The sequence below is a fragment of the Mustelus asterias genome, chromosome 9 (assembly GCF_964213995.1).
Source record: "Mustelus asterias chromosome 9, sMusAst1.hap1.1, whole genome shotgun sequence".
Lineage (NCBI taxonomy): Eukaryota > Metazoa > Chordata > Chondrichthyes > Carcharhiniformes > Triakidae > Mustelus > Mustelus asterias.
The window spans coordinates 46,279,508-46,306,317 of record NC_135809.1 but is presented as its reverse complement, the minus strand read 5'-3'; the positions used below and the strand labels follow the sequence as shown (position 1 = coordinate 46,306,317).

The following is a 26,810-nucleotide window of genomic DNA, read 5'->3' as shown; positions in this document are numbered from 1 at the left end:
GGATCCCCATCCCCACCAATCGCCCCTAGGTCCCAGCCACAATAGGCCCCGTCCCCTTGGCACTGCTCGATACCCGGTGGGCAGTGCCAAGGTACCCCCATGCATGGACACTTTGCCCCTTGGGCAGTGCCAGGGGCACAGGCTGGCACTGCCAGGTGCCCATGCCCAGGGGGCACCACCCCCTGCTGCCTGACCCGCTGGGAGGCCCCCCCCTTCACTCCAGTAGGGTCTCCCACTAGTTCCCCGAACGTGGGGAGCTACCCTAAACCTCGTTGGAATGAAGTACTCCTGACGAGGTGGGAGATTCAATCGGGACTGGAATGTTCCCGATAATTGGATTTAAAAGACACTTAAAAGACATGGGGAGAACGTACAAACTCCACACACACTGACCCAAGCCGGGAATCGAACCCGGGATCCCTGGAGCTGTGAGGCAGATCTGAAGTACAGATTGTTATGGGACTGCCTGGGGAATGTGGCAGTTGCCCTGAAGGGAGGGGTGGAGAGGGGGCAAGAAGGAGAGCTGGAATGGAAAGTGGAAAAATGGAGGTGAGAAAGAAGGATGATAAAATGGATGGATGAATTGGGGTGGCACGGTAGCACAGTGGTTGGCACTGCTGCTTCACAGCTCCAGGGACCTGGGTTCGATTCCTGGCTTGGGTCACTGTCTGTGTGGAATTTGCACATTCTCCCCGTGTCTGCGTGGATTTCCTCCGGGTGCTCCGGTTTCCTCCCACAGTCCAAAGATGTGCGGTTAGGTTGATTGGCCATGCTAAAATTGCCCCTTAGTGTCCTGGGATGCGTAGATTAGAGGGATTAGTGGGTAAAATATGTAGGGATATGGGGATAGGGCCTGGGTGGGATTGTGGTCGGTGCAGACTCGATGGGCCGATGGCCTCTTTCTGTACTGTAGGGTTTCTATGATTTCTTTGATTTCTAAAACACATTAAAAAATCAAATTACTTACCTGCCTTCCCGTCAGTTTCCAGCATGGTCTGACCGGCGACTGCAAATCCCGGAACAAGGCCGGCGACGCGCATCTCCCACCGAAACCCGCCAGAAAAGTTGCAGTTCGCGATGGGAAATCGTGGCCAATATTTCCAACTACACTTAGGGAGCAAACCAAGAAAGTATAGATCTAGTATCATAGAAACCAACAGTGCAGAAAGAGGCCATTCAGCCCATCGAGTCTGCACAATCCCACCCAGGCCCTATCCCCACAGCCTCATGCATTTACCCTAGCTCGTCCCCCTGACACTAAGGGGCAATTTACCATGGCCAATTCACCTAATCCGCACATCTTTGGAGTGTGGGAGGAAACCGGAGCACCCGGGGGAAACCCACACAGAGACGGGGAGAACGTACAAACTCCACGCACACACTGACCCAAACCAGGAATCGAACCCGGGATCCCTGGAGCTGTGAGGCAGCAGGGGTAACCACTGTGCCACCGTGCTGTCCTAGGATGTTAAAGTTCTTATTTACAGCGAATGAATAATAACTAGAATAGGTTGTCAGGAAGGGTGATTGTGGACAAACTTAATACATAGCTAGATGCTGCATTGGCTGAATAGCCCCTTATCAGAACTCATTATATGAGCTCCATCTGCGCTGTTAATAGCAGCCACATCAGGAGCTTGTATTTGTCACAGGAGAATGGACAGCATTATAGAATGTGATTCACAAAAATGCAGGTGAAATCCCTGCAAACCCGTGTGATTAGAGTTTAATTTATTTAGTCACCATAAATCATAGGCCCTAATCATAAACAGGTGGAACCACTGGCTAAATTCAATGTACTGAATCAGAAAGTAATCTATTGAATTACCAGAAACCTGTAGTCCTGTCTGTCACTTAAAACCAAAATTGCTCATGGACTCATTAAATACTCTGGTTCCGCAGTTTGAAGACCACTTTTAGGTCAAGCTCCACCCCCTCCCCCCACCCCCCCATCCCCCTCCCACCCCCATTGTGAAGTATTTGGGAAAGAATGGTTGCAATCTGCCATAAAAATATTTGATTTGCAAGCAACTGTTGACCTGTGGCATTTTAAAATCATTTTGTTACTTGAATATAACTTCCTACTACTAGTTATCTCTTGCAAAACTATAGAATTGATCAATTTTGATTGCATTGCGGAATAGGCACATCAGAATGTGCAGAACAGGAAATGACCAGTTATACATGTGGCTGGCTGGCTTCAACTTGCAAACTGTAACTTAAGCAAGTAAGCAATATTGAGCAAGGATCTCACCACAACTGAACCCTACGCAAAGGCGATTGCTTCCCTTTACCAGTCTGGCGAATTGAAAGGCTGCAAATGACTTGCTGCAGGGCCATCCCTTCGAGCGACGGTTGCTACCAGGAAACTGTTTTGCTTTATCTTGCTGAATCTCAACTTCTGCTTATTCTCAGTAATAACGTCATGTATTAAATAGTGTGATCACAAGATTTGGTTTCCAAGTAAAATGCTAGCAAAAAAACCTGTGCCCCTACTTTTTCTGACTATGTAGAATGCTGTTCCTTTTAGAAGAAAATAACAACAGTGTACACTCTGGAATTCAGTGATCTGCATCCATGTGTGGGTATTGTTGGAACAAACGTGAATTAAAACATGCAGTTTGTGGTATTTTAGGAGGCAGTTCTTTGAACAGTATTTATTAGTTTCAGATTTGGCTTTGTGTAGGTGGAATTAAAATAGGATCTTTAAACACGAAACTAAAAGATTTGATCTGGCATGGTTGAGAATTATTTCCTGCATGCTAATAGGGCTTGGTTTAAAAGGAAGTTCACATTATCAAGATTATTTGGAATGGTGTCAAAAGTGTCCCTCTTTCTTTTGAAATCCTTTTCCCCTCACTTTTTGTACAAGTGCGTCATAGAGTCATAGAGGTTTACAGCATGGAAACAGGCCCTTTGGCCCAACTTGTCCATGCCGCCCTTTTTTTTAAAACCCTAAGCTAATCCCAATTGTCCATATTTGGCCCATATCCCTCTATACCCATCTTACCCATGTAACTGTCTAAATGCTTTATAAAATATAAAATTGTACCCGCCTCTACCACTACCTCTGGCAGCTTGTTCCAGACACTCTCCACCCTCTGTGAGAAAAAATTGCCCCTCTGGACACTTTTGTATCTAGAACATAGAACATTACAGCGCAGTACAGGCCCTTCGGCCCTCGATGTTGCGCCGACCAGTGGAACCAATCTAAAGCCCCTCTAATCTACACTATTCCAATATCATCCATATGTTTATCCAATAACCATTTGAATGCTCTTAATGTTGACGAGTCCACTACTGCTGCAGGCAGGGCATTCCACGCCCTTACTACTCTCTGAATAAAGAACCTACCTCTAATATCTGTCCTATATCTCTCACCCCTCAATTTAAAGCTATGTCCCCTCATGCTAGCCATCACCATCCGAGAAAAAAGGCTCTCACTATCCACCCTATCTAATCCTCTGATCATCTTGTATGCCTCTATTAAGTCACCTCTTAACCTTCTCTCTAACGAAAACAACCTCAAGCCCCTCAGCCTTTCCTCATACGATTTTTCCACCATACCAGGCAACATCCTGGTAAATCTCCTCTGCACCCTTTCCAACACTTCCACATCTTTCCCTTGCCCCTCTGGACACTTTTGTATCTCTCCCCTCTCACCTTAAACCTATGCCCTCTAGTTTTAGTCTCCCCTACCTTTGGGAAAAGATATTAATTATCCACCTTGTCTATGCCCCTCATTATTTTATAGACCTTTTTTAGGTCATCCCTCAGCCTCCTACGCTCCAGAGAAAAAAGTCTCAGTCTATTCAGCCTCTCCTTATAACTCAATCCATCAAGTCCCGGTAGCATCCTAGTAAATCTTTTCTGCACTCTTTCTAGTTTAATAATATCCTTTCTATAATAGGGTGACCAGAATTGCACACAGTATTCCAAGTATGGCCTTACCAATGTCTTGTACAACTTTAACAAGACGTCCCAACTCCTGTATTCAATGTTCTGACCGATGAAACCAAGCATACCGAATGCCTTCTTCACCACTCTGTCCACCAGTGACTCCACTTTCAAGGAGCTATGAACATGTACCCCTAGATCCCTTTGTTCTTTAACTCTCCCCAACACCCTACCATGAACTGAGTAAGTCCTGCCCTGGTTCAATCTACCAAAATGCATCACCTCGCATTTGTCTAAATTAAACTCCATCTGCCATTCATCAGCCCACTGGCCCAATTGATCAAGATCCAGTTGCAATTGGAGTTAACTTTCCTCACTGTCCACTATGCCACCAATCTTGGTGTCATCTGCAAACTTACTAACCATGCCTCCTATATTCTCATCCAAATCATTAATATAAATGACAAATAACAGTGGGTCCAGCATTGATCCCTGAGGCACACCGCTGGTCACAGGCCTCCAGTTTGAAAAACAACTCTCTACAACCACCCTCTGGCTTCTGTCAAGAAGCCAATTTTGTATCCATTTAAATACCTCACCCTGGATCCCGTGAGATTTAACTTTGTGCAACAACCTACCATGCGGTACCTTGTCAAAGGCCTTGCTAAAGTCCATGTAGACAACATCAACTGGACTGCCCTCATCTACCTTCTTGGTTACCCCTTCAAAAAACTCTATTAAATTTGTGAGACATGATTTTCCACTCACAAAGCCATGCTGACTGTCCCTAATCAGTCCTTGCATCTCTAAATGCCTGTAGATCCTGTCTCTCAAAATACCTTCCAACAATTTAAAACAAAGAAGCAAGCGAATTTTTATCACCTTTTAAGCTGGTGTCACCCTCAAGTACTCTGGATTGGATTAAAAGTCACGTGCAGAAATAGATTTCCATCTCCCCACCCCAACAACATGTGCTCACTTCCTGCACCATTCTGAAATTTCCATTGCTCACTCCAACTACCCGTATGAACAACTGAGCTGGATTTTAATTCAGCTTTCAATAACAAAAGAGAAATATGCTAATATTTGTAGGAGACTCAGGAGAAACAATCACACTAAAAAATAAGACCTTTAAACATTGGAACTGATGTACTGAGAAAGATCTTCCAGATCTACATTTTGGCAGATTGCCTGTCCCATTCACTGGAGCCTGATAGACAAAGATCATTGAAAAACTAATATTTCAGACAATTCTGTTGCAAAGTAGTTACCTATTCATCATAGCTTTTTGTTTATTTTTCCTGTGTGGTGCGGGAGGTGGGGGGGAATACTCTTGGGGTATTTATAAATATGTCCACAAATTTAAAGTTGATGAATGTCATTTTACTAGATTGAGAAAACGGGAATAAAGACGGTGAAAGATTTGGAATATATCACAGAGAAAAGGTAGGGTGCATAATCTGTTCAATTTTATATCACTTAAAGTACCATTCAAACTGTGTGATGTGTATATGGGGTTTGGGTGGAGAATGCCCCTTTAAGAGTACAGGTTAGGTGACCCTGGGCTATTGGCTCCACCCAGTTCGGGACCTTGTTGGACAGTCTTGGACCTGACTGTGAATGAGTGCACACCTTCAGTAAACAACTCCCAGGATTTGAGTATTCAAGCCTACTTCATAACTCTTTATGTCCCTTAGTCCACAGGGGCAAAACCCTCTGAGTTTGTATCAGAGTATGTGAGATTGTGACAGTAATCAAAGAGAGTCATGTTGGTGCTTAGCTCTGATGTAAAATCATCAACTCAAATGTTAACACTTTCTCTCTCTCAACGGATTCTCTCTGGCCCTTTTTTTCTGTTTTTTTTTGTTTTCTGTTTTTATATTGGTTCTTGGGTTTATTTTCCCATGTTTTCCAGTTCGAGTTAGTTTCTTCCAAGAGTGTAAACAAATCGTAATTCATAAACCTCACGGGTGAACGTGAATTATGATGGTCTTCATCTGAGTTTGTTAGTGTATTACATTGCTACAGTAGACTAGCTGGTTCAGTGGATCACCATCAGGGACCTGGTTTTCGAATCTGGATTAAACTGAAAATCTGCTAAATCTGTTGGTGGTAATAATGCTCGGGGCCCACAGACATGAGATTGGTTCGTCCCAGTCGATCTCCCTATACGAATATATCCACAGCAAAAACAGACAGTGCTTGATTTGGTATCTATACTGGCAATGACAGTCAGGCATCTGGTAAATTATCTTGGTGTCGAAGTTGAAGAATTGTCCCAGTACACGATGGACTTCTGAACTTGGAGCTGACATTGAGCCAGAGCAGGTTTGCTCTGATTTAAATCTTGTTGCACTTAAGTCCTTGCTAAAGAACCACTTTTTAAAGACCTGTACCCTTCAACAACAGAAGTGGTACTGTACTCTCAAATGTACGATTTTCAAACATTAGCTTTTAATAGAAGATTCTGGACTTGCTGTTGTTTTGTTAACTACTCTGTGTTCAGGGATGATGGTACTGTTATGCCTGCACATAATGCATTCTGACCAAGGATCCTAGTTGGACTCCGATTGTAAAAAAAATCTGCTTTACTCATGAACTAAGAATAAATTGAGATAGTTTTGCTAATTTTTTAAAATCAGCTGTTTAATTTTTCTTTTGGAGTAGTGATGATACGGATCAAAGTCAAATTCCAGGTAAGATATTTCCTGGGATAACTATCCATATTAACGTGGCTGAAATCTAATTGAGGGCTTCAAACTACAGATCACATTGCGCAGAACTCGAAAATAGATTGACAGTTCATAATCTGATCCCATAAACTTTATAATAGCTGACATTTCTCTGCCTTGGTGTCTGTGGCATTGAGGAGTAGCGTCCTTGGGTTCCCTATATCAGTGACCCTTATTTTTGAATGAAATCTCTGGACTGGATGTTTAAATCAGCAAGATTTGACAATTATCTAATGGAGTCCTCAAAATCCCTGTTTCCATATGAATTAGGGGCAGGAGTAGCCTATTCGGCCCCTCGAACCTGTACTGCCATTCAGTAAGATCATGGCTAATCTGATTGTGACCTCAACTCCACACTTTGCCTACCCCTAATAACCTTTGACTCCTTTGTCAGTCAAGAATTTAAGTACCTCTGCCTTAAAAATATTCATTCACCCTTCTAACTTGGCTGTTATTTCATAATATGTACCAATGACCATTAAAATTAGTTTTTAACTATTTTCCTGATATTTCTAGGTTGTTTCTAAAAACAAATAAGAGAAACTTCCAAATTTTGATCTGTAAAAACACAAGTTCTCCTGGATCTCTGTGGGACGGCACGGTGGCACAGTGGTTAGCACTGCTGCCTCACAGAAACAGGGATCCGGATTCAATTCCAGCCTCACTGTCTGTGTGGAGTCTGGACGTTCTCCTCGTGTCTGCGTGGGTTTCCTCCGGGTGCTCCAGTTTCCCCCCACAGTCCAAAGATGTATGGATTAGTGGATTGGCCATGCTAAATTGACCCTAGTGTCAGGGGGATTAGCAGGGTAAATATGCAGGGTTACGGGAATAGGGCCTGTGTGGGATTGTTGTTGGTGCAGACGCGATGGGTCAAATGGCCTCCTTCTGCACTGTAGGGATTCTATGATTCTATCCCAGGATGGGCGTCATTGTGATAATGGTGGTTTATGTCTGGAACATCTGCACAATGATGCCAGTAACACATTGCTGTGTGTTTCCTTACCTTGGCATTCACTATCATTTACTGGAAAGGAGGTAAACTGAGGCAAGTTCTTCATGTGATACTTATAACAGAAAACATTCACTGAGTACAATGATCACACATGCTATCCAAAGCAAAATTCCATTTTCGTATCAACTTTCATATTTGTCAGACTTTAAAAATTTCCGTGATACAGTGCCAATTTACTACTTCAAGCATTAATTTCACCAGGGCTCATTTTACAACAGACAGTTCAGAAATATCTTTTTCTGCTAGAAACTTTCATGGTATTTATCATCATTGAACATTGCACTAAATCCCCTTTCCTACTTTCTTAAAATCTCTGATTTCTTCCCAAGCTCTTCTCCTTTTTGTTGAATAGCTCCTCATGTCCTCGCAGGCTCACCATACCTTTAGTCATCAACATCAAATCGATCTTCCCTTAGTTTGCACACACTCTCTCCTATATTTAGAGGAAATATTGGGTTTGTTAAAACTTATTTTAGCCATTTTATGTCCAGGATTACACAATGTTTAAAAATTATGCAGGTGTCAGTGGCTAGGCCCATCCCTAATTGCCCTTGAGAAGGTGGTGGTGAACTGTCTTCTTGAATCGCTACAGTCCACATGGTAAACCCACAGTGCTGTTAGGGTGGGGGGGAATTTCCAGGATTTTGTCCCAGCGACAGTGAAGGAATGTTGATATATTTCCAAGTCAGGATGGTGAGTGGCTTGAAGGGGAACTGCCAGGTGGTGGTGTTCCTGTGTATCTGCTGTTCTTGTCTTTCAAATGGTCACGATTGTGGGTTTGGAAGGTGCTGTTGAAGGAGTGTTGGTAAGGGGCGCCGATGGCCTAGTGGTATTCGCGCCAGGCTATTAATCCAGAAACTCGGCTAATGTTCTGGGGACCCAGGTTCAAATCCCGCCACAGCAGATGGTGGAATTTGAATTCAATAAAAAATATCTGGAATTAAGAATCTACTGATGACCATGAAACCATTGTTGATTGTTGGAAAAACCCATCTGGTTCAGTAATGTCCTTTAAGGAAGAAAATCTGCCGTCCTTACCTGGTCTGGCCTACATGTGACTCCAGAGCCACAGCAATGTGGTTGACTCTCAACTAACCTCGGGCAACTAGGGTTGGGCAATAAATACTGGCCCAGCCAGCGATGCCCACGTCCCATGAATGAATAAAAAAAAGCTTCTGCAATGTGTCTTGACATGGTGGATACTGCTGCCACTGTATGTCGGTGGTGGCAGTGGAAAGGTTGTCAGTCAAGTGGGCTGCTTTGTCCTGGATGGTGTGGAGCTTCCCGGGTGTTGTTGGAACTACACTCATGCAGGCAAGTGGGGAGTATAGGCAGACAAAGCATTACATTGTGACACATTTAGACAGCTAGTTGCGTGTCATTCCTCTCTGCTTTGCTCCTTTTCCGTGCCATTTTCAGATCTTCAAATCGACTTAAATGCCTCCTTTCAAGGTCAGGAATTCTTAGTTTAAAGAAATAAGATTGATGGCTTACTACTGGGTCTCCAGCATGTTTGAATGAGTTTTATGAAAATTGAGTGTAAGTGCTTGCAAATTAAAAGCTCAAGTACTTGTTTTTTCATGATAAGAACTTCATGCTGTGAATTAATATCATCCTGATATGTACCCTTTCTATATTTTTAGAAGCTGATGGCATTAGTGATCTATTTAAGCTTGGTCCTGACAAAGTGAAAATAGTGCAGCAGGTATATTTACAATTATATTTCTTATGTTGCTCGCCTTTTTAAAATATTTTTAAAATTCCCTCTACTCCTCCTCAAGACTTACTAAAGTTACAGGGATTATATCAATACAAGTTGTTGAGTTGAAGTTCCATAGATACCAGCAGCCCTTTATTAGTTATTCTTTGTACATATTTTTAGGTAGTGGATATTGACACGTTGGGCCTGATTTTACCATTTTCATTCTGAGTGCCGAATCTGGGCGGAATGCAGATCCGACTTAGAAATCCGCTTTCAGGAACCCCCATACGCTCTCAGCCATCTCCAGCCCCATTCGCGCTGTGGGCGGGGCTTAGCACGGCCGAAACGATCGGAGCTCTGAACTGTGCATGCGCAGTTTGAAAAAAATTTGAAATAGCGCGCCCGTGTCAGATCGCTCGCGGGCCGCAGAAAGCGGAAAAAGCAGCCCGGGAGCGACAAGCAGGAGCAAGGGTGCACACGCACATCACTGTCCCCCTTATCAACCCCCTCACTACCCACACACATCACTGTCCCCCTTATCCACCCCCCCCACTAACCAGACCGATCACCACCCCTGCCCCCCTCCCCTCCCCACTGCCCGCAGAGTGGCAGCGGACCCCCCTGCCCCCCCACCAGAGATCCATCTGCCCCATCCCACCAGTGAGCGATCGGGCCTCCCCCCCCCCCCCCCCCCCACCCCCCGAGATACATCTTACTCACCTCCCTCCTCCCGCCCCCCAGACAACGATCTGGCCTCACTCCCACCCCACCCAACAATGAACTGGCTTCACTCCCCCTCCCTCCCGCCCAGAGAATGGTCTGGCCTCACTCCCCCTCCCCTCCAAAGAACATCTGACCCACCTCCTCCTCCCTCCCCACCAGACAACGATCAGCCCTCCCCCCCCACCACCAGACAATGATCAGCCCTCCCCCACCACCACCAGACAACGGTCAGCCCTCTCACGCTCCCCCCCCCGCCCCCGAGATACATCTGACCCGCCTCCTCCTCCTCCTCCCCCCCCCCCTCAACCAGACAACAATCTGGCCTCACTCCCCTCCTCCCCGCCCACCCCCCCCCCCCCCCCCGCAACCAGAGAATGATCTGACCCGCCTCCCTCCTCCCCCCCCCACCACTGATCGGAGTCAGAGAGCCGTTGGAAACACTGAACGCGCCCTTCAGAAGCTGGAGTGTCTGTTGCCGGATTGGCAAACACGGTGGTAAAGGGGGAAATGCTCATAAAGTTGGGCGGGCAGTTCATTAATTCAATTTAAATGCATGCAAATGCATCTAAATCGTCGTTGCGCCAGTTTTGGGCGCGAATCGAATCGCCGCCATTCCCGGGTTTCGGTAAAGTGACAATCTGCGCGGATGCGGGTGCGGATCGCGATAATGGCCTCTCACCCGACTTTACCACGTTTTCACGCCCGTTTTCGGGCGCGAGGCAATGGTAAAATAGGGCCCATTATCTAACCCTCACCATCAGCCTCAATATTACCCTTGGGTGAGTAAGGATGATGGGGGTATAAAAGAAGAATAAAGTAAGTGAGTAAGGATGATGAGAGTATAAAGGAGGGGTCGCACATCTCATAGGCCATGTGTGGCACTGACTGCTGGGCTGACACTCTTATCATTTCAGAGCTAACATAAAGACCTATCCCACTAGACACTCCCAGGGCTGTAACATCCAGAAAGTGTCTCAATGTCTCCAGGCTCAACAGACAGTCATGAAAAAATCATTTTCTCACAGACTTGAGAGAGTTGCTTGTGCACAGTGAAAATGAACAGGCACTGTGTTGTGGTAGACTGGGTGACCTTCAGGGATACAGTATTCTCCACTGCTCTATTTTGGTAGGAAGAACATGGAGACACAATATAAAATAAAGGATGAAATTCTGAAGAGAGTGCAGGAGCAGAGGGACCTGGGCGTACATGTGCATGAGTCATTGAAAGTGGGAGGGCATGTTGAGAGCATGGTTAATAAAGCTTACAATATCCTAGGCTTTATCAATAAGGTCATAGAGCATGAAGATTATATTGAACTTGTAAGATACTAGTTTGACCGCAGTTGGAGTATTGCATTCAGTTCTGGGTGCTGCATGTTAGGAAAGATGTGAAGGCATTGGAGAGAGTGCAAAGGATTCATCAGAATGGTTCCAGGGTTGAGGAACTTGCATTATGAAGATAGATTGGAGAAGTTAGAACTGTTTTCTTGGAGAAAAGAAGGCTGAGAAGATTTAATAGAGATATTCAAAATCATAAGAGTTCTGGACAGAGTAGTAAGGGAAAAAGTATTCCCACTGGTGAAAAGATTGAGAATGAGAGGGCTCATATTTAATATAATTGGTAAAAGCAACATGAGAGAAGGCTTTCAGACTGGAGGGTGGTAGACAGTGATGTTCCCCAAGGGTCATTGCTAAGAGCACTGATTTTTTGATATATAAATGATCTGGATTTTAAAATACTCAGCAAAGTTTACCGATCAGATTTGGAGGGCTTGCAAGCAGTGAGGATAATACCAATCGGCTGCTCTAGGACATAGAGTTCAACTTTCAGGATGGTGAATGCTTGGTGCCCGTCATCCAGCAAGTAGGTGAAGAACACACAGGTATCGAGTACAAAAGCAGAGAAATTAAGCTAAATCTTCATAAAGTTTTGGATAGACCACAACTGAATCCAGTTGTGGTCACCACACTTTAGGATGGTCCATGAGTGTACAGAGGAGATTTACCGGAATCATTTCAGGAATGAGGGATTTTAGCTACAAGGTTAGGTTGGAGAAGCTGAGGTCCTACCCCTTGGAGCAGAGTAGATGGAGGGGAGATTTGATAGAGGTAGACAAGCTCATGACAGGTTTAGATGAGGAAGTTTTAATAAAAAAACTATCCCCATTAATTGATGGTGCAAGGATGAGGGGGGACAAATTTAAGGTTTGAAGCAAGAAATGCAGGGGAAATGTGAGGAAGAACTTTTTTAACACAGCAACTGGTAATGATGGCCCGGTGGCACAGTGGTTAGCACTGCTGCATCACAGCATCAGGGTCCTGGTCAATTCCGGGTGCCTGTCTGTGTGGAGTTTTCACACTCCATTGGAGATTGGAGAGATCCTTGAGGGAAATAAACTTGCAGAGTCATATGGATAAAGTGGAATAATGGGACTGACTAGATTGCGCTACATAGAGCTGGCATGAACTCGATGGACTGAATGGCCTCCTCTGCAATAATGACTCTCTAACTTCATGTTGGCTCAGAGTTAAATTGTTATTTTTTTCTTCTTTTAGGCAATGCTTCATTTCGCTAACAAACATCTGGGGGGCTTAGGCGTGATTGTGAAAGACCTCAGCACACAGGTTTGTATATTTCCTTCAGATATCCTGGGATAGATTTCATATCCAATTGTAGTTAATGTGTGGAAAATCGAAGGCTTTTGCTATAGATTATAATGCATTCAATGCAAATGAAGGCTGCCTTTAGAAAGAAGACTTTCAGAGAGGAATGTACACATTGATTTTCCACTTTATGGGATTAAGATCTAGTTGACAGATATTGAGCATGCCTAGTGCTCCTGGGCAAGTCCAGTTCACTGTGATTCCCCTAATTGATTTTAACAATCACAGCGGAGCCTTTGTGAGGAAAATAATAATTTTATTTCTGCAGATGTAACTTTGCATTGTCAGAATGGTTCCTCAAAGAAGTTTCAATCGATTTTCCAAAGGAACTCATTAATGTTTGTTTATCAAGTTGTAAAACTATTTCAGATGTTTGCCATTACGGTTTACTCACAATATATTCTATTTACTGTGCACCTCCACTTGCCAGGCTGAGCAGAAATGAACTCAGTGGTCAACCTCAGTCACAGGAACATTAACATTATATGGTGATCGGGATGCACTCTCTTTAAGAAGAATAACCCCAGTTTCTCTAGTCTCTCCACATAACTGTGGTCCTTCAGCACTGCTACCAGGCTACTAAATTACCTTTGCACCTGCCTAAGGTCTTGACATCCTTCCAAAAGTGTCGTGGCCAAAGTTAGCCACAGTAGTCCAGCTGAAACTTAACAAGTGTTTATAAATGTTATCCTACTCCTTGTTTTCCTATTCTATGCTTCTTAATATGGCCAAGAAATCGAGGGATATGGGGAGCAGGTCGGAGGGAGGAGTTAAGGCAGAATATCAGTCATGATTGCATTGAGTGGTGGGGGGGCTGGGCGGGCTGGGTGGACATATGGTTGTCTGCTGCTCTGTTCTTTATGTTTTTATGATCGTGTAAACCTTTCAATAACCTTCCCTACTTGTCCTGCCACTTTCGGAGACTTATTCACACTAACCCACAGGTGTCCCTATATTGATTGTACGATTTGGTTTATTTTGGTGCTCTTTCTACTTCTTCCCCCACCCCTCCCAGTTCTCAGCCTCCTCCTTCCTCTGGCCCTGACCGTGTTCCAAACCCTTTTACTTTTCCAGCCACAAGTTCCAGGCCTTCTTTCCCCTACTCCCACTGATTTCTAGGCCTTGTCTTAGCCTCCCGTTAATTTCCATGCCTTCTCCCTTCAATCCTGTCTGTGTTAGATCCAGGCCCTTCTCTTACCTCCCTATCTTTCCCTGAATTCCAGATCCCCCTCGCCTTGTGCACCTCCCGCCCCACCCTTTATCCTGACCCTGCCTTGAGTTCCTGGCCTTCTCCAGGTATCAACGGCTGGGAGAAAATATGCTTTGATGGGTGGGGACTTGCAAAGCTGCGAATGCGGTATGCATGCGTGGCTCTGGTTTGGGGCTTTGAATGGGGCCTTCCAACAAAGCCTCATCGCCTGTGGTTGCTCAGAAGGAGAGCCAAGATATTCCCGACAAGTAATCACTCTAATAATCCGCTGCAGTCTATCACAGTAATGAGACAGGTTTGCAAATCTTCCCAAAGACTGAATTGTGAACAATACTATTCTGTCTTCTAATAGCATTCTCTGACAAAATGGTATCAGAAATGAATTCCAACTGATCTATCATCACGATTAAAATGGAAATCTCTCAGGTTCTTTATTTGAAAACAAAGTATGAAGAAAGCCTTGCATTTCATTGAATCATAGAATCCCTACAGTACAGAAGGAGGCCATTTGGCCCATCAAGCCTGCACTGAAAACAATCCCGACCTAACCTCGTAACCCCACATATTCACTCTGAATCAGGTCAATTTAGCTCGCACATCTTTGGACTGTGGGAGAAACCGGAGAACCCGGAGAAAACCCAAGCAGACACGGGGAAAATGTGCAAACTCCACACAGTCAGTCACCCATATCGGGGATCCTGGCACTGAGGCAGCAGTGCTAACCACTGTGTCACCGTCCGCCCCAATTAATATAGCACCCTTTTGGGATGTCAAGACCTCCCAAAGCGTTTCCAGCCAATGAAGATGTTTTTGAAGCGTGGTCACTGTAGGAAACACAACAGCCAATTTACCCACCACGGCAAGCTCCCAGAAACAGCAATGTGACGATGACAGATTATCTTCAGTGACTATGGTTGAGGGACAAATATTGGCGAAGACATTGAGGAGAACTCCTCTGCTCTTCTTCGAAATACTGGCATGAGAATTTTACAACCACTTGGGAAGATAGGTGAAGCCTCAGTTAACATCTCATCAAAAAACACTAGCTCCAACAATGTCACATTCCCTCAGTACTGTGCTGAATTATGTGCTCCAACCTCCCGAGTGAAACCTGAATCAATGATCTTCTGACTCAAGAGGTGAAACTGCTACTACTGAGTAACAGTTATGCAGTAAACAAATCATAAAGTACATGATATGGCCTGCAATCAGACTTGAGAAATCTTACTGAGATATGTGGGAGATCTTGCTTGTGAAAATCATCATTATACTCGACAATATCTTCTATTATGTGAATAGAAGTAAGCTATTACTTGGGCAGTGGTTAGCACTGTTGCCTCACAGCGCCAGGGACCCAGGTTCAATTCCCGGCTTGGGTCATTGTCTGCGTGGAGTTTGCACATTCTCCCCATGTCTGCGTGGGTTTCCTCTGGGTGCTCTGGTTTCCTCCCACAGTCCAAAGATGTGCAGGTTAGGTGGATTGGCCATCCTAAATCGCCCCTTAGGACTAGCTAAAGTAAATATGGGCCAAACGCGGGCAATTGCAACTAGCTTAGGGGTTAAAAAAAGGGGCGGCATGGACAAGTTGGACCAAAGGGCCTATTTCCATGCTATAAATCTCTATGACTCTCTGACTGTAAATGCATTGGGTTATGGGGATAGGGCCTGGTGGAATTGTGGTTGGTGCAGACTCGATGGGCTGAATGGCCCCCTTCTGCACTGTAGGATTCTATGGAAACACTTGTTGCCTAGTGATTCCATGGGAAAAGGCTCTACTCAATGAGGAATTGTGTTTTGGCAACGTGCTAAGTGAACTTAAGGATGCTGTGATTGACCTTGGTGACCTGAGCTAGGGTGGGGAAATGTAAATAGGATTGTGCAGTTCAATGACTTCCTGTGTGTGGATGTTGAGTGAGGCTGGGGGCCAGCTCAGCTCCAGTGGTCTTGGTATAATCGCCTGCAAAAAATCGCTGTCTCAACTTGCTTACATCAAGCTGCCAGCTGGTCAGGTGAAGGGTCAGGTGGTTGAATGCCTGAGGGTTGTGAGCACCTCCTAGAATCATAACCCATCTAGAATTAGCACCAGCAGGACGGGGAGAAGGTCTGAGGAAGACATAAATTCAATTAGAAATAGTGTATCTGGAGTGTGTGTGGACAGTAGTGAGTGATCACCTTCATGGTCTGTAACTATTAACACCATCTTCTCACTGTGCATCAAATCCAACCATCCACACAACAATATTTTGACATTTAAAATTGTAACACGTAGGATCATCCAGTTTACAGAGTGATTGATTTCAGTAAGTATCTTGAATTTAGTTTATTATCTCACTCGCTTATACATTGTTACCAATAGTGTTTCAGGCAGTATTGGCAAAAGCCTGCGGAATGCCTATTTTTACTGTTGAATTTTGTTGCATCTAAATGTTAAGTTAAATGTTCATCATCTGAAAATAGACCAATTGATCTTCTGTCTGTTGCTGTATTTATTTACCAGTTTTCCAATGGGGTGATCCTGATTCTGTTAATTGGGCAGCTAGAAGACTACTACATTCCTCTGAGTGAATATTTTTTAAAGCCTTCAGATCAGATGGAAAAGGTGAGTTCTAAACCCCTCTCTTGTACATGTCACCATTTTAGTCTTTTAGTTCTCGAGCCTTCCATCATGAGTGTCTCATTTGAAAGGGAAACAAACAACGTCTTTGTAAGTTTCTGAGCCAGGTTTCTGATGGGAGCGTAAGCAATGTGGGGTTGACTCCATTAAACTCCATAGAATCCCTACAGTACAGAAGGAGGTCATTAAATCGCAGTGGACAATACTGTGTAGCTCAGAACTTCCCACTGACAGACAGCCAACTTGTGATGAATCATTGGTACAAACTTATTACACTGGAGCACCGCTTGCTACTGTGTCATATTTTAAATTCATTTATAGGGTGTGGGTGTTGCTGGCTTGGTCAGCATTTATTGCCCATCTTTAATTGCCCTTCTGAAGGTGGAGGTGAGTTGCTGTTCCTAAGGTGAAGGAACATCCAAGGTGCTGTTAGGGAGGGAATTCCAGGATTTTGGCCCAGCGACGATGGAGGAACAGCGATATATTTCTAAGTCAGGATAATGAGTGACTAGAAGGAGAACTTCCATGTGTCTGCTGCTCTTGTCCTTCTAGATGGTTGTGGTTTTGAGTTTGGAAGGTGCTAAGGATAGCTTATGGTGGGGGAGGGGGGATGTACTATGTGGATAAACCATATAGTTTACACTTTATTGATAACTGTAAATTTCCATATCCTAGATCTTAATTTAATTTGTGATTTCTCAGTTTGTGTACTGTTTGAGGTTCAAGTAATGTAAAGCTTTTAAAATGTCTGTATAAAATATCCAACAACCAGATTCACAGATGATCATTTCACCCTGATAGGTCTCGGAATCCCTGATTTTTGGCTTAGTTGGGTTTAATTGAATTCGGCGGGGGGGGTAACCGGTCTAGTTTCTACAAAATTTCAAGTGCAAAACACATGACATGTTAGAATGTAACCAATGATAACATTGGATCTGTTGCAGTGACCAATGGTAACATGCAGTAAGGGTCAGCTGACCCAGTAAACTGTGTAACCAATGACAAAATGATGTGGTGGTCAGCTGACTCAGTATAAATAAGAACCTGTTGGGAATTGTTAAATTGCTTGGAATGGCCCAGGGTGAGGCCTCAAGTGTTGGAGTAATGATGTTTCTTTATCAAACCTTCTTCTTTGATTTACAAGTTGGGGTAAGTTTTGTTTCATTTTATTGCCAATGACTGAAGAGTCTCTTTTGCTGGATGAACATGATATAATCCACATTTTTGACTTAAATTCACTTCATTATTTCTTGGATGAGATCCTGACAACTTGCCTTCCTTGCACGCATGGACACATTACACTATAACATTTGTTGTATTTTCAATTGCAGCTTCACAATGTCACGTTTGTGCTGGAGCTTCTTAAAGAGAGAGGACTATTGAAGCATCCAGTCAATCCTGAAGGTCAGTGAACGTTTAGTGTAAAAAGGCCTCCTTATTTTTCTCTGTTCATAGAATCCCTACAGTGCAGAAGGAGGCCATTCGGCCCATCGAGTCTGCACCGACCACAATCCCACCCAGGCCCTATCCCAATAACCCCATGCATTTACCCTACTTAGGTCCCCTGACACTAAGGGGCAATTTGGCATAACCAATCCACCTAACCCACACATCTATGGACTGTGGGAGGAAACCAGAGCACCCGGAGGAAATCCACGTAGACGCAGGGAGAACGTGCAAACTCCACACAGACAGTGACCCGAGGCTGGAATTGAACCCGGGTCCCTGGCTCTGTGAGGCAACAGTGCTAACCATTGTGCCACCATGCCGCCCATGTTGAATATGAACAATACGATGCAGTAGAAAGGCTGTTGTGATATTTTCTTTGTTGCATATTTGATTTCTTGTCTGATATGGAGATTACATGGCAGCCATTTTAAGTTCCATCAGTGTTACTGTAAGGATGAATTTCAGCCTTTCCAGAGACTGGGATCCATCTGATTTGGGCTGCTTGTATCATAACAAAGTAGAATATATGGCGGAAATCTTTTGGTCCCTCCCATTGTGAGAATCATCACAGGCAGGACGGAGAATTCAATAGACAAGCAAAATTCCATTGACCTCGAGTAGGAATTTTTGGTCTTGGGTTGGGTGTGACCGGAAAATCCTATCCAGATTTCCACACTTGCCTATTAGCCAACATAGCTTGGAAACTTTGTTATTTATGACACCTTTGTATCTGATTCTTCGAGAATCTACCTGAAGGAAAGTGAATTGGCTGAAAGAATGTTTTCTGTATTGGTAGACAGTAATCCCAGATTTAAATAGCCAAACATAGAAACTGATTTTATGTTTCCAAAAGTTGGTGTCAGAATTGACAGCCTGCACACCTCCCAACAACCCCCCTGCCATTTAAAAATACAAATTAAAGACCATTTCAGCTTATTAACAAGGCAACTGACTCTGATTTTACAAGTCCTACTCCATTTTTCACCAGATGCATATGAAAAAGGTTGGGAGTGAGTCACACCAAGTATGAGGAGGTGGTGCAAGGGTAAATAAAAAGGGTGTCAAGTGGGATCATTTAGCAGCAGATTCTGTTGGGGAAGGTAGCAGCGTTTGCCTGTTTTTTTCCCTTCATATATTCATTTTTATGAACCTGCCATAAGGAGCGATTAAGAGGGAAGGGGACCTACAGCCAGGGCTATAATGACTTTTGAATTCTGCATAGCACCCGGAGCTCACTGTTACCCACTCTGCATTCTGGATGAGGCTCTTCCTTCAGTGAGGAGGAAAGGAGAAGGACACAAGGAAGGCCGCTCTTCAGGGGCAGGTACGGCCTGTGGCCCAGGCAGGTGTTCCATGCAAAGGCCTGCTGAATAGAGACAGCAATAGTGAGCAGGCAGAGGTAGGAGAAGATAATACACTGCCCAACTTACTCAATGTTCAGCTTGTGTGTGACCATCGCCAGAGGAACATGCAGGCCTGCTATCTTGGGGGTAGTCATGATTTGTTCATCCTTAGATGCTCCCAGGTACCAGGGATGCTTTGCCCACCAGAATCTTTTGATGGCTGGTTTCTTGGAGACAAGGGATGCCTGCTGAAAAGAGAGTTCATGGCCCTTGAGAAATCCAAGCAAAGAGGGGCTGTGTTGCCATTTGGAAGCCACTTATCTACCAGGGCCATCAATGAGCAGGGCCATCATCAAGCAGACCATTTGTCTGCTCAACATAAGATTTCAATGTTTGCACTATGCCTGCTCCGCACTGTGCTGCTGGTTCTCTGCAATACTCTCTGGCTCAAGTCTCACCTAACCATTGTGATCTGCTGCACCTTAACACAACCAGGCGCTGTAAAGAGGACAAGCCCTGGCAGAGGATGATCTAATGGAACAAGCTGCATTCTCTGATGATAAGACTTGGAATGAGTTTGAGGATGAAGAGGTGAAGCCATTCCAGTCTGCTGTGGAAGCCGGTGTGTGCCAGGCTTTGGATGGCAGAGAAACGCGCAAGTCTCTTATGTGATCCTTTAACTAGCAATGTGGAATTCTCTATACAATAATATCTTTGCCTCACTCACCTCTTCTTGGTATCTTGAGCGGATAAACACCAGAGCCCCCTCGTATATGTGCCAAAGATGAGGCACCAAATGAGGCTGTTCAGAGGGGTCCGTCTGAGCACCAACTCCTTTGATGGCAGTCAGTTGATCCAAAAGCAGGGCAACTATGCACAGGAAGTACAAGTGAATCCAGAGCAGCAAGTGTACACAACACCATCATTTAATGGAGGCAAAATTATTACATAGAAACATAGAAGATAGGAGAAAGTCACTTGGCCCTTCGAAGTTGCTCCGCCATTCATTACGATCATGGCTGATCATCCAACTCAATAGCCTATTCCTGCTTTCTCCCCATAACCTTTGATCCAGGGTCCCGGGTTCGATTCCTGGCTCGGGTCACTGTCTGTGTGGAGTTTGCACATTCTCCTCGTGTCTGCGTGGGTTTCCTCCGGGTGCTCCGGTTTCCTCCCACAGTCCAAAGATGTGCGGGTTAGGTTGATTGGCCAGGTTAAAAATTGTCCCTGAGATGTGTAGTAGAGGGATTAGCGGGTAAATATGTGGGGGTAGGGCCTGGGTGGGATTGTGGTCGGTGCAGACTCGATGGGCCGAATGGCCTCCTTCTGCACTGTAGGGTTTCTATGATTCTATGATCCCATTCGCCCCAAGTACTATATCCAGCCGCCTCTTAAATGCATTCAATGTTTTGGCATCAATTACTTCCTGTGGTAATGAATTCCACAGGCTCACCACTCTTTGGGTGAAGAAATGTCTCCTCACCTCTGTCCAAAATGGTCTACCCCGAATCCTCAGACTGTAACCCCTGGTTCTGGACTCCCCCACCATCGGGAATATCCTCCCTGCTTCTGCCCTGTCTGGTCCTGTTAAAATTTTATAATTCCCTATGAGATTCCACCTTCATTCGTCTGAACTCCAGCGAAAACAACCCTAACCTAGTCAATCTCTCCTCATACATCATACGTTATTCCAACCAAAGAAGGCTACACAATCACCTTTGTGAATACATGTGTGACTAATATGTTTTAATTCTTTAATGGGAGCAATTGCATTGCTCTCGGCTACAGGAATACACGTTTGGCATATGTACTGGTGTGTGTTGTTAGACATAGAGCTGTCACAGGATGAGGCTTAAGTTTTTCTGATGAAAGGTCACCTGATTTAGCAATGTGGCAGTGCAGACGTAAAATGGTAACTCTGTTTCTCTCTCCATAGATCCTGCCAGATCTGCTGAGTACTTCCAGTATTTTCTGTTTTTGTTTCAGATTTCCAACAATTGCAGTATTTATATTTTATGAGGTTTAAGATATAGTTGAACACTGCAAAGCAGACTTCCTGTGGGAAACAGTGGAAAGAGTATGGGACTGAGAATGAGGATATAAAAGTTAAAATTAAAAGCAATTTCACAAGCTGAATTGAAATTATATTGGAAAATTAAGTGAAAAAGGAAGATTGCAAGAAGAAAGAGTAAGATGTGTTGGTATATTTTCCATTAAAATGCCTAGCTAATGTTAGAACAGCAATAAAAGCAAACTAAATGCACTACTACATTGCCAAATCAGTAATCTGCAATTCACATTGAAATGAGATAGTGCTCTGGTCAGCTTACAGCTGGGGTACAGTGATCTGTTTTAACCACTGGAATGTGGGAAATATTCAGGTTAGAAGGATTACATAACATACACAGCATTGAATTGACGCCCATGACATCAAGGCAGCATCTGACACTGTACCATCATGGGAAGCAGGTGAGAAAATGGAGTTGAAGCCTAAGATCAGCCATGATTGTAGTGAGTGATGGAGCAGGCTCGCTGTGGCCCTGTGGTCCACTCCTGTTCCTATTTCTCGTGTGATGGAATACTCACCACTTTCTTGGATGAGTGTGGCCCCAACAACACTCAAATCTTGACACCATCCTTAAAGCAGCCTGCTTGATCAACACCCCATCTGCCAACTTAAACATTCACTCCACCACCCCCCCCACCACCACTGACGCACAGTGGCAGCACTGTGTACTTTGTACTGCAGCAACTTACCAAGGCTTTGACAGTACCTTCCAATCCACCGAGAAGGTCAAGGGCAGCCGATTGCATGTGGAAACCACCACCTGCAATTTCCCCTCCAGACTACACATCACCCTGACTTGAAACTATATCACTGTTCCTCCACTGTCGTAGGATCAACATCATGGTACTCCCCAACAGCACTGTGGGTGTACCTACACCAGATGGACTGCAGCATTTCAAGAAGGCAGCTCACCTCCACTTTCTCGGGGGAAGTTTTAAAAAATCCTGGTCTTTCCATGAGTGGCAGAAACAGCCTTTCAACCCAAGCAGGCTAAAGTGAATTTATTCTTCACATGAGCCTCCTCCCATATTTACAACGTTAAACTTAGATCAGGAAATATCTACTCTCACCTCCCTCATACGTGTCTAGTTTTCTCTTAAATGCATTTCATTTCAACCACTCCCTGTGGTTACACATACCACACTTTTAGTTGAAGATGTTCTTCTGAACTCCCCACTGGATTTCTTAATAGAGAAGTAGTTATAAGTTTGATTCCTTATTTCCGAGGATTTAGTTATGAGATATGTTGAAGAAACTGAGGCACTTATTCTGTGAATGAAGGCAGTTAGGTTGCGCCTTCAATAAATGTGGAACTGGACAGATAGGCAGAACTTCAGATTTTCTCGTATTAGAGAGGAGATTTTCTTTCATCGTTTGGGTCAACATCTTTACAGGCACAAGATATTACAAAAGTATGGGATTTAGCAAATAACTCTGGAGCATTGGGGACAAAGGGGCAAGGATATATGTGGGCAAAAAAACAAATTTGGGTCAGAAATTAGAAATAGAAATCATAGAAATCATAGAAACCCTACAGTACAGAAAGAGGCCATTCAGCCCATCGAGTCTGCACCGACCACAATCCCACCTAGGCCCTACCCCCATATCCCTACATATTGTACCCACTAATCCCTCCAACCTACGCATCTCAGGATACTAAAGGGCAATTTTAGAATGGCCAATCAACCTAACCCGCACATCTTTGGACAATTAGGAAACATTTATTTATGCAATAAATAATTGAGTGGAAATTCAGGTCTTGTAAACTGTAGAGCCAGCTGGATGATCTGATTGGGGGGTTGTGATGATTGGTATTGTATTTTACTTCTCAAAAAAAGAGGGGCGGAATGGTGGCACAGTGGTTAGCACTGCTGCCTCACAGCGCCAGGGACCCGGGTTTGATTCCCCGCTTGGGTCACCGTCTGTGTGGAGTTTGCATGTTCTCCCTGTGTCTGCGTGGGTTTCTTCCGGGTGCTCCGGTTTCCTCCCACAGTATGAAAGACGTGCTGGTTAGATGCATTGACCTGAACAGGCGCTGGCATGTGGCGACTAGGGGAATTTCATAGTAACTTCATTGCAGTGTCAGGCCTACTTGTGACTAATAAATAAACTTTAAAAAAAACCTTGTGCTAATTAACAAATAAACATCAACCACGCATGGGGCATTGGTTAACACACAGACATACAAGTTCATTATTCAGGAGTTGAAAAGTTGGTGGCAGTATTACAAAGTTGGAGAATTTATATACATGGCTGACTGGCTTGCTTCCTTCATAGCAAACTGAGACTGCATCGCATGATATGTTGCATCATTTCCCCTCCAGCAATGCCTACAGAAAACATAACCAGGCCCACTTAAATGTGCACCACAACAATAGGAGTTCCTTTTCAATCAGTGAAGCTCACAGCACCAAGGACCGAGGTTCGATTCACGGCTTGGATCACCGTCTGTGTGGAGTTTGCACATTCTCCCCATGTCTGCGTGGGTTTCCTCCGGGTGCTCCGGTTTCCTCCCAAACTCCAAAGATGTGCAGGTTAGGTGGATTGACCATTCTAAATTGCCCCTTAGTGTCAGGGGGATTAGCTCGAGTAAATGCATGAGGTTTTGGGGATAGGGCCTGGGTGGGATTGTGGTCGGTGCAGACTTGATGGACCGAATGGCCTCCTACTGCACTGTAGGATTCTATGATTCTAAGATGCGCTCCTGTGGCCCCCTTTGTGTCTGTCTTCTGATTAAACATTGAAAAAGTAAGCTTCTTTTGTCCCTGTCCTTTCACAGATATTGTAAATTTGGACATCAAAGCCATAACCCGAATCTTGCATTGCTTATTTGCAAAATACAAGGACAAGTGAGGGGGTGAACAGCGCTTGCCGGCAACATGAAAACAACCTTCAAATGGATTGATTGCAGAAGATCAATAGAGCAAAGAAAGAACATTGCAATGAACGTGGTGGGTGAGGGATTCACGGAAGATCTGTTGAACAAATTCTTTGAACCACTATTTTATCTCTAGATAATTAGCTGAAATAATCAGCAGATCATTTTTTTAAGAATACTGAGTTTTGATCATTTGAAAAAGGTCCAACAACTAGGGCTCCTGGTTAATATAAAGAAATTAAGCTGAGCTCATTAAGCATTGAATAACACTTCATGACAAAATGCAACTATTTCTGTCCTCCTTTACACTTGCATTCTGGTCGCTAAACCTGTCAACAAGATTTAACAAGCCTCTGTGTATTCTCAATGCTTCTGCCGAAATAATCTTAACAGTAGCGCGAGTCATTGAGGTACTATTCTTAAAGGGACATTGTCGTCCAGCTGGGCAGGTGAGTAACTATACTAACCGTGTGCTATAAATCCAAACACTGATCTGCCATCAGTCATTTAAAAATAATCATTCGCACCGAGTTGCTCGGCTGCCTCAGCAAGTAAATGAATCGCCTGGAATGGAACTGGGCCACACAGAATAAGAATGATCCAACTTTGAAATGAGGTTGAGTTAGCTTAGTTAGCATACTAATAGGAATGACAGAATTAGCCAGGGAGAGACAGTCAGCTTCTTCATCTCATTAACACCCCCTGAAAAATATGCTTATGGAAATTGGGTAAGGACAAGTTGAAACTCTAGCTATGATGCTCCCATCTCCCCCCACGAGGAATAATCTGCTAGCACTAATTGTCTGGACTCAAAGATGAAGAAAAACCACAGCAACCAACACATACGACGTTGTATCGCAGCGTGAGTAGCAGAAGATGAGAGGGAGAAACCCGCTGTTACTAATAATATTGCTGAATAATCAATGCTGTTATTTACTGTAATCATCTCTGGAGTTCCTTATTGAAAGTGAAAGTTTCATTAAGAAACTTCAGGCGGATAAATGGACTATTGTTTGTTTGAAACTGTTTCTGGTGCAGCCCTGCACTCATTAGTGTGGGCCCTTTAAGGGGTGGGTGTTCGTGGGCCATGGGACCTTCCTGGGGCTAGCAGGAGGAAGCACACAAACCGCTACCTATTGGGAGTGAGGACGCAACTCCTGATAGGAGGGAACCTTTAGTGTGAGACTGAGAGTCGGTGGAACTAGACTTGTACCTGAGCTTGTTTTGTATATAGTTTCTCTTTCCTTCAATAAATCACTGTTGTGATTCAAGGTTTCCTTGTCATGATATTGCAACAATTAAAATGAGTGGTGAAAATGGGGGAGATTTGTGTAACTTTCTGTTTTTTGAAATCACCCATTGTCAAAAATTGGCAATCTTTTTCTATGGACAGCATATTCCACACAAGTATGCTACAGTCTCAAATTCAAGAATCTCTCTACGTCATTACCCCAAGTGTGAATGCCTACTGTTCTTTCCATGAGGTTCCTGAAACATGGATATTTTTGTGCTATGGACCCATGTCTGCTGCAAACTTGAGTTTTGATCACACTTGTATTGCTTGATGGAGCACATATCTCCAACTGGAAACTTCCATTTCATCAATCTGGGCTTGGTTTGAGCCTCGGTTTCAGAAAGATGTAATCATAGAATCCCGACAGTGCAGAAGGAGGCCATTCAGCCTATCGGGTCTGCACCGACCACAATCCCGTTCAGGCCCTACTCCCATAACCCCACCTATTTACCCTGCTAATCCCCCTGAAACTAGGGTCAATCCACCTAACCCGCACATTTTTGGACTCCTCACACAAATTCTTCAGGTTTAATGTGTTTTCGACGTAACTAATTTGCTGAAAAGGTCTCCATGCAGTTTAGCACTGTTGCAAGGGAAGAGCATTTGGATGATTAATTTCTAATGGGGCGGCATGATGGTTAGCACCGCTGCTTCACAGCTCCAGGGACCTGGGTTCGATTCCCGGCTTGGGTCACGGTCTGTGTGGAGTTTGCACATTCTCCCCGTGTCTGCGTGGGTTTCCTCCGGGTGCTCCGGTTTCCTCCCACAGTCCAAAGATGTGCGGGTTAGGTTGATTGGCCATGCTAAAAAAAAAAATTGCCCTTAGTGTCCTGAGATGCGCAGGTTAGAGGGATTAGTGGGTAAATCTGTGGGGATATGGGAGTAGGGCCTGGGTGGGATTGTGGCCGGTGCAGACTCAATGGGCCAAATGGCCTCTTTCTGTACTGTAGGGTTTCCTTCTGTGATTTCTATAATGGCACACTGTTAAATTATTACATCGATAGTATCTTGAAAGGACGGGTGATCTCCTAAGTAGACTAAGGACTGAATGGTTTACTAAGGTAAGTAACTATGCACAGAGAGTGATATAAAGGCTACCGTACTCTATAACTCCAGACCCTTATCCAGCAAAGAAATCCAGCTTTAGCATTCACGTGCACCAGTCTGATTGGCTGAATATGGCCCTCCAAACGTACCCCTTACAGGATAGGCAGGAACATGGGG

At 44.3% G+C, this 26,810-nt stretch overlaps 1 protein-coding gene across 1 annotated transcript in view; it reads left to right on the top strand.

Moving 5' to 3' along the window:
• parvg (parvin, gamma) overlaps window positions 1-25,614 on the top strand; it is a 52,054-nt gene extending 26,440 nt beyond the window's left edge. Inside the window, exons 7-13 of the mRNA XM_078221190.1 lie at window positions 5,288-5,343; window positions 6,565-6,593; window positions 9,285-9,346; window positions 12,623-12,691; window positions 16,438-16,539; window positions 17,886-17,958; window positions 24,194-25,614. Coding sequence (XP_078077316.1) covers window positions 5,288-5,343; window positions 6,565-6,593; window positions 9,285-9,346; window positions 12,623-12,691; window positions 16,438-16,539; window positions 17,886-17,958; window positions 24,194-24,267 — 465 coding nt within the window. The 3' untranslated portion in view covers window positions 24,268-25,614. The remainder of the gene's footprint in view (window positions 1-5,287; window positions 5,344-6,564; window positions 6,594-9,284; window positions 9,347-12,622; window positions 12,692-16,437; window positions 16,540-17,885; window positions 17,959-24,193) is intronic.
• The last annotated feature ends 1,196 nt before the right edge of the window (window positions 25,615-26,810 follow it).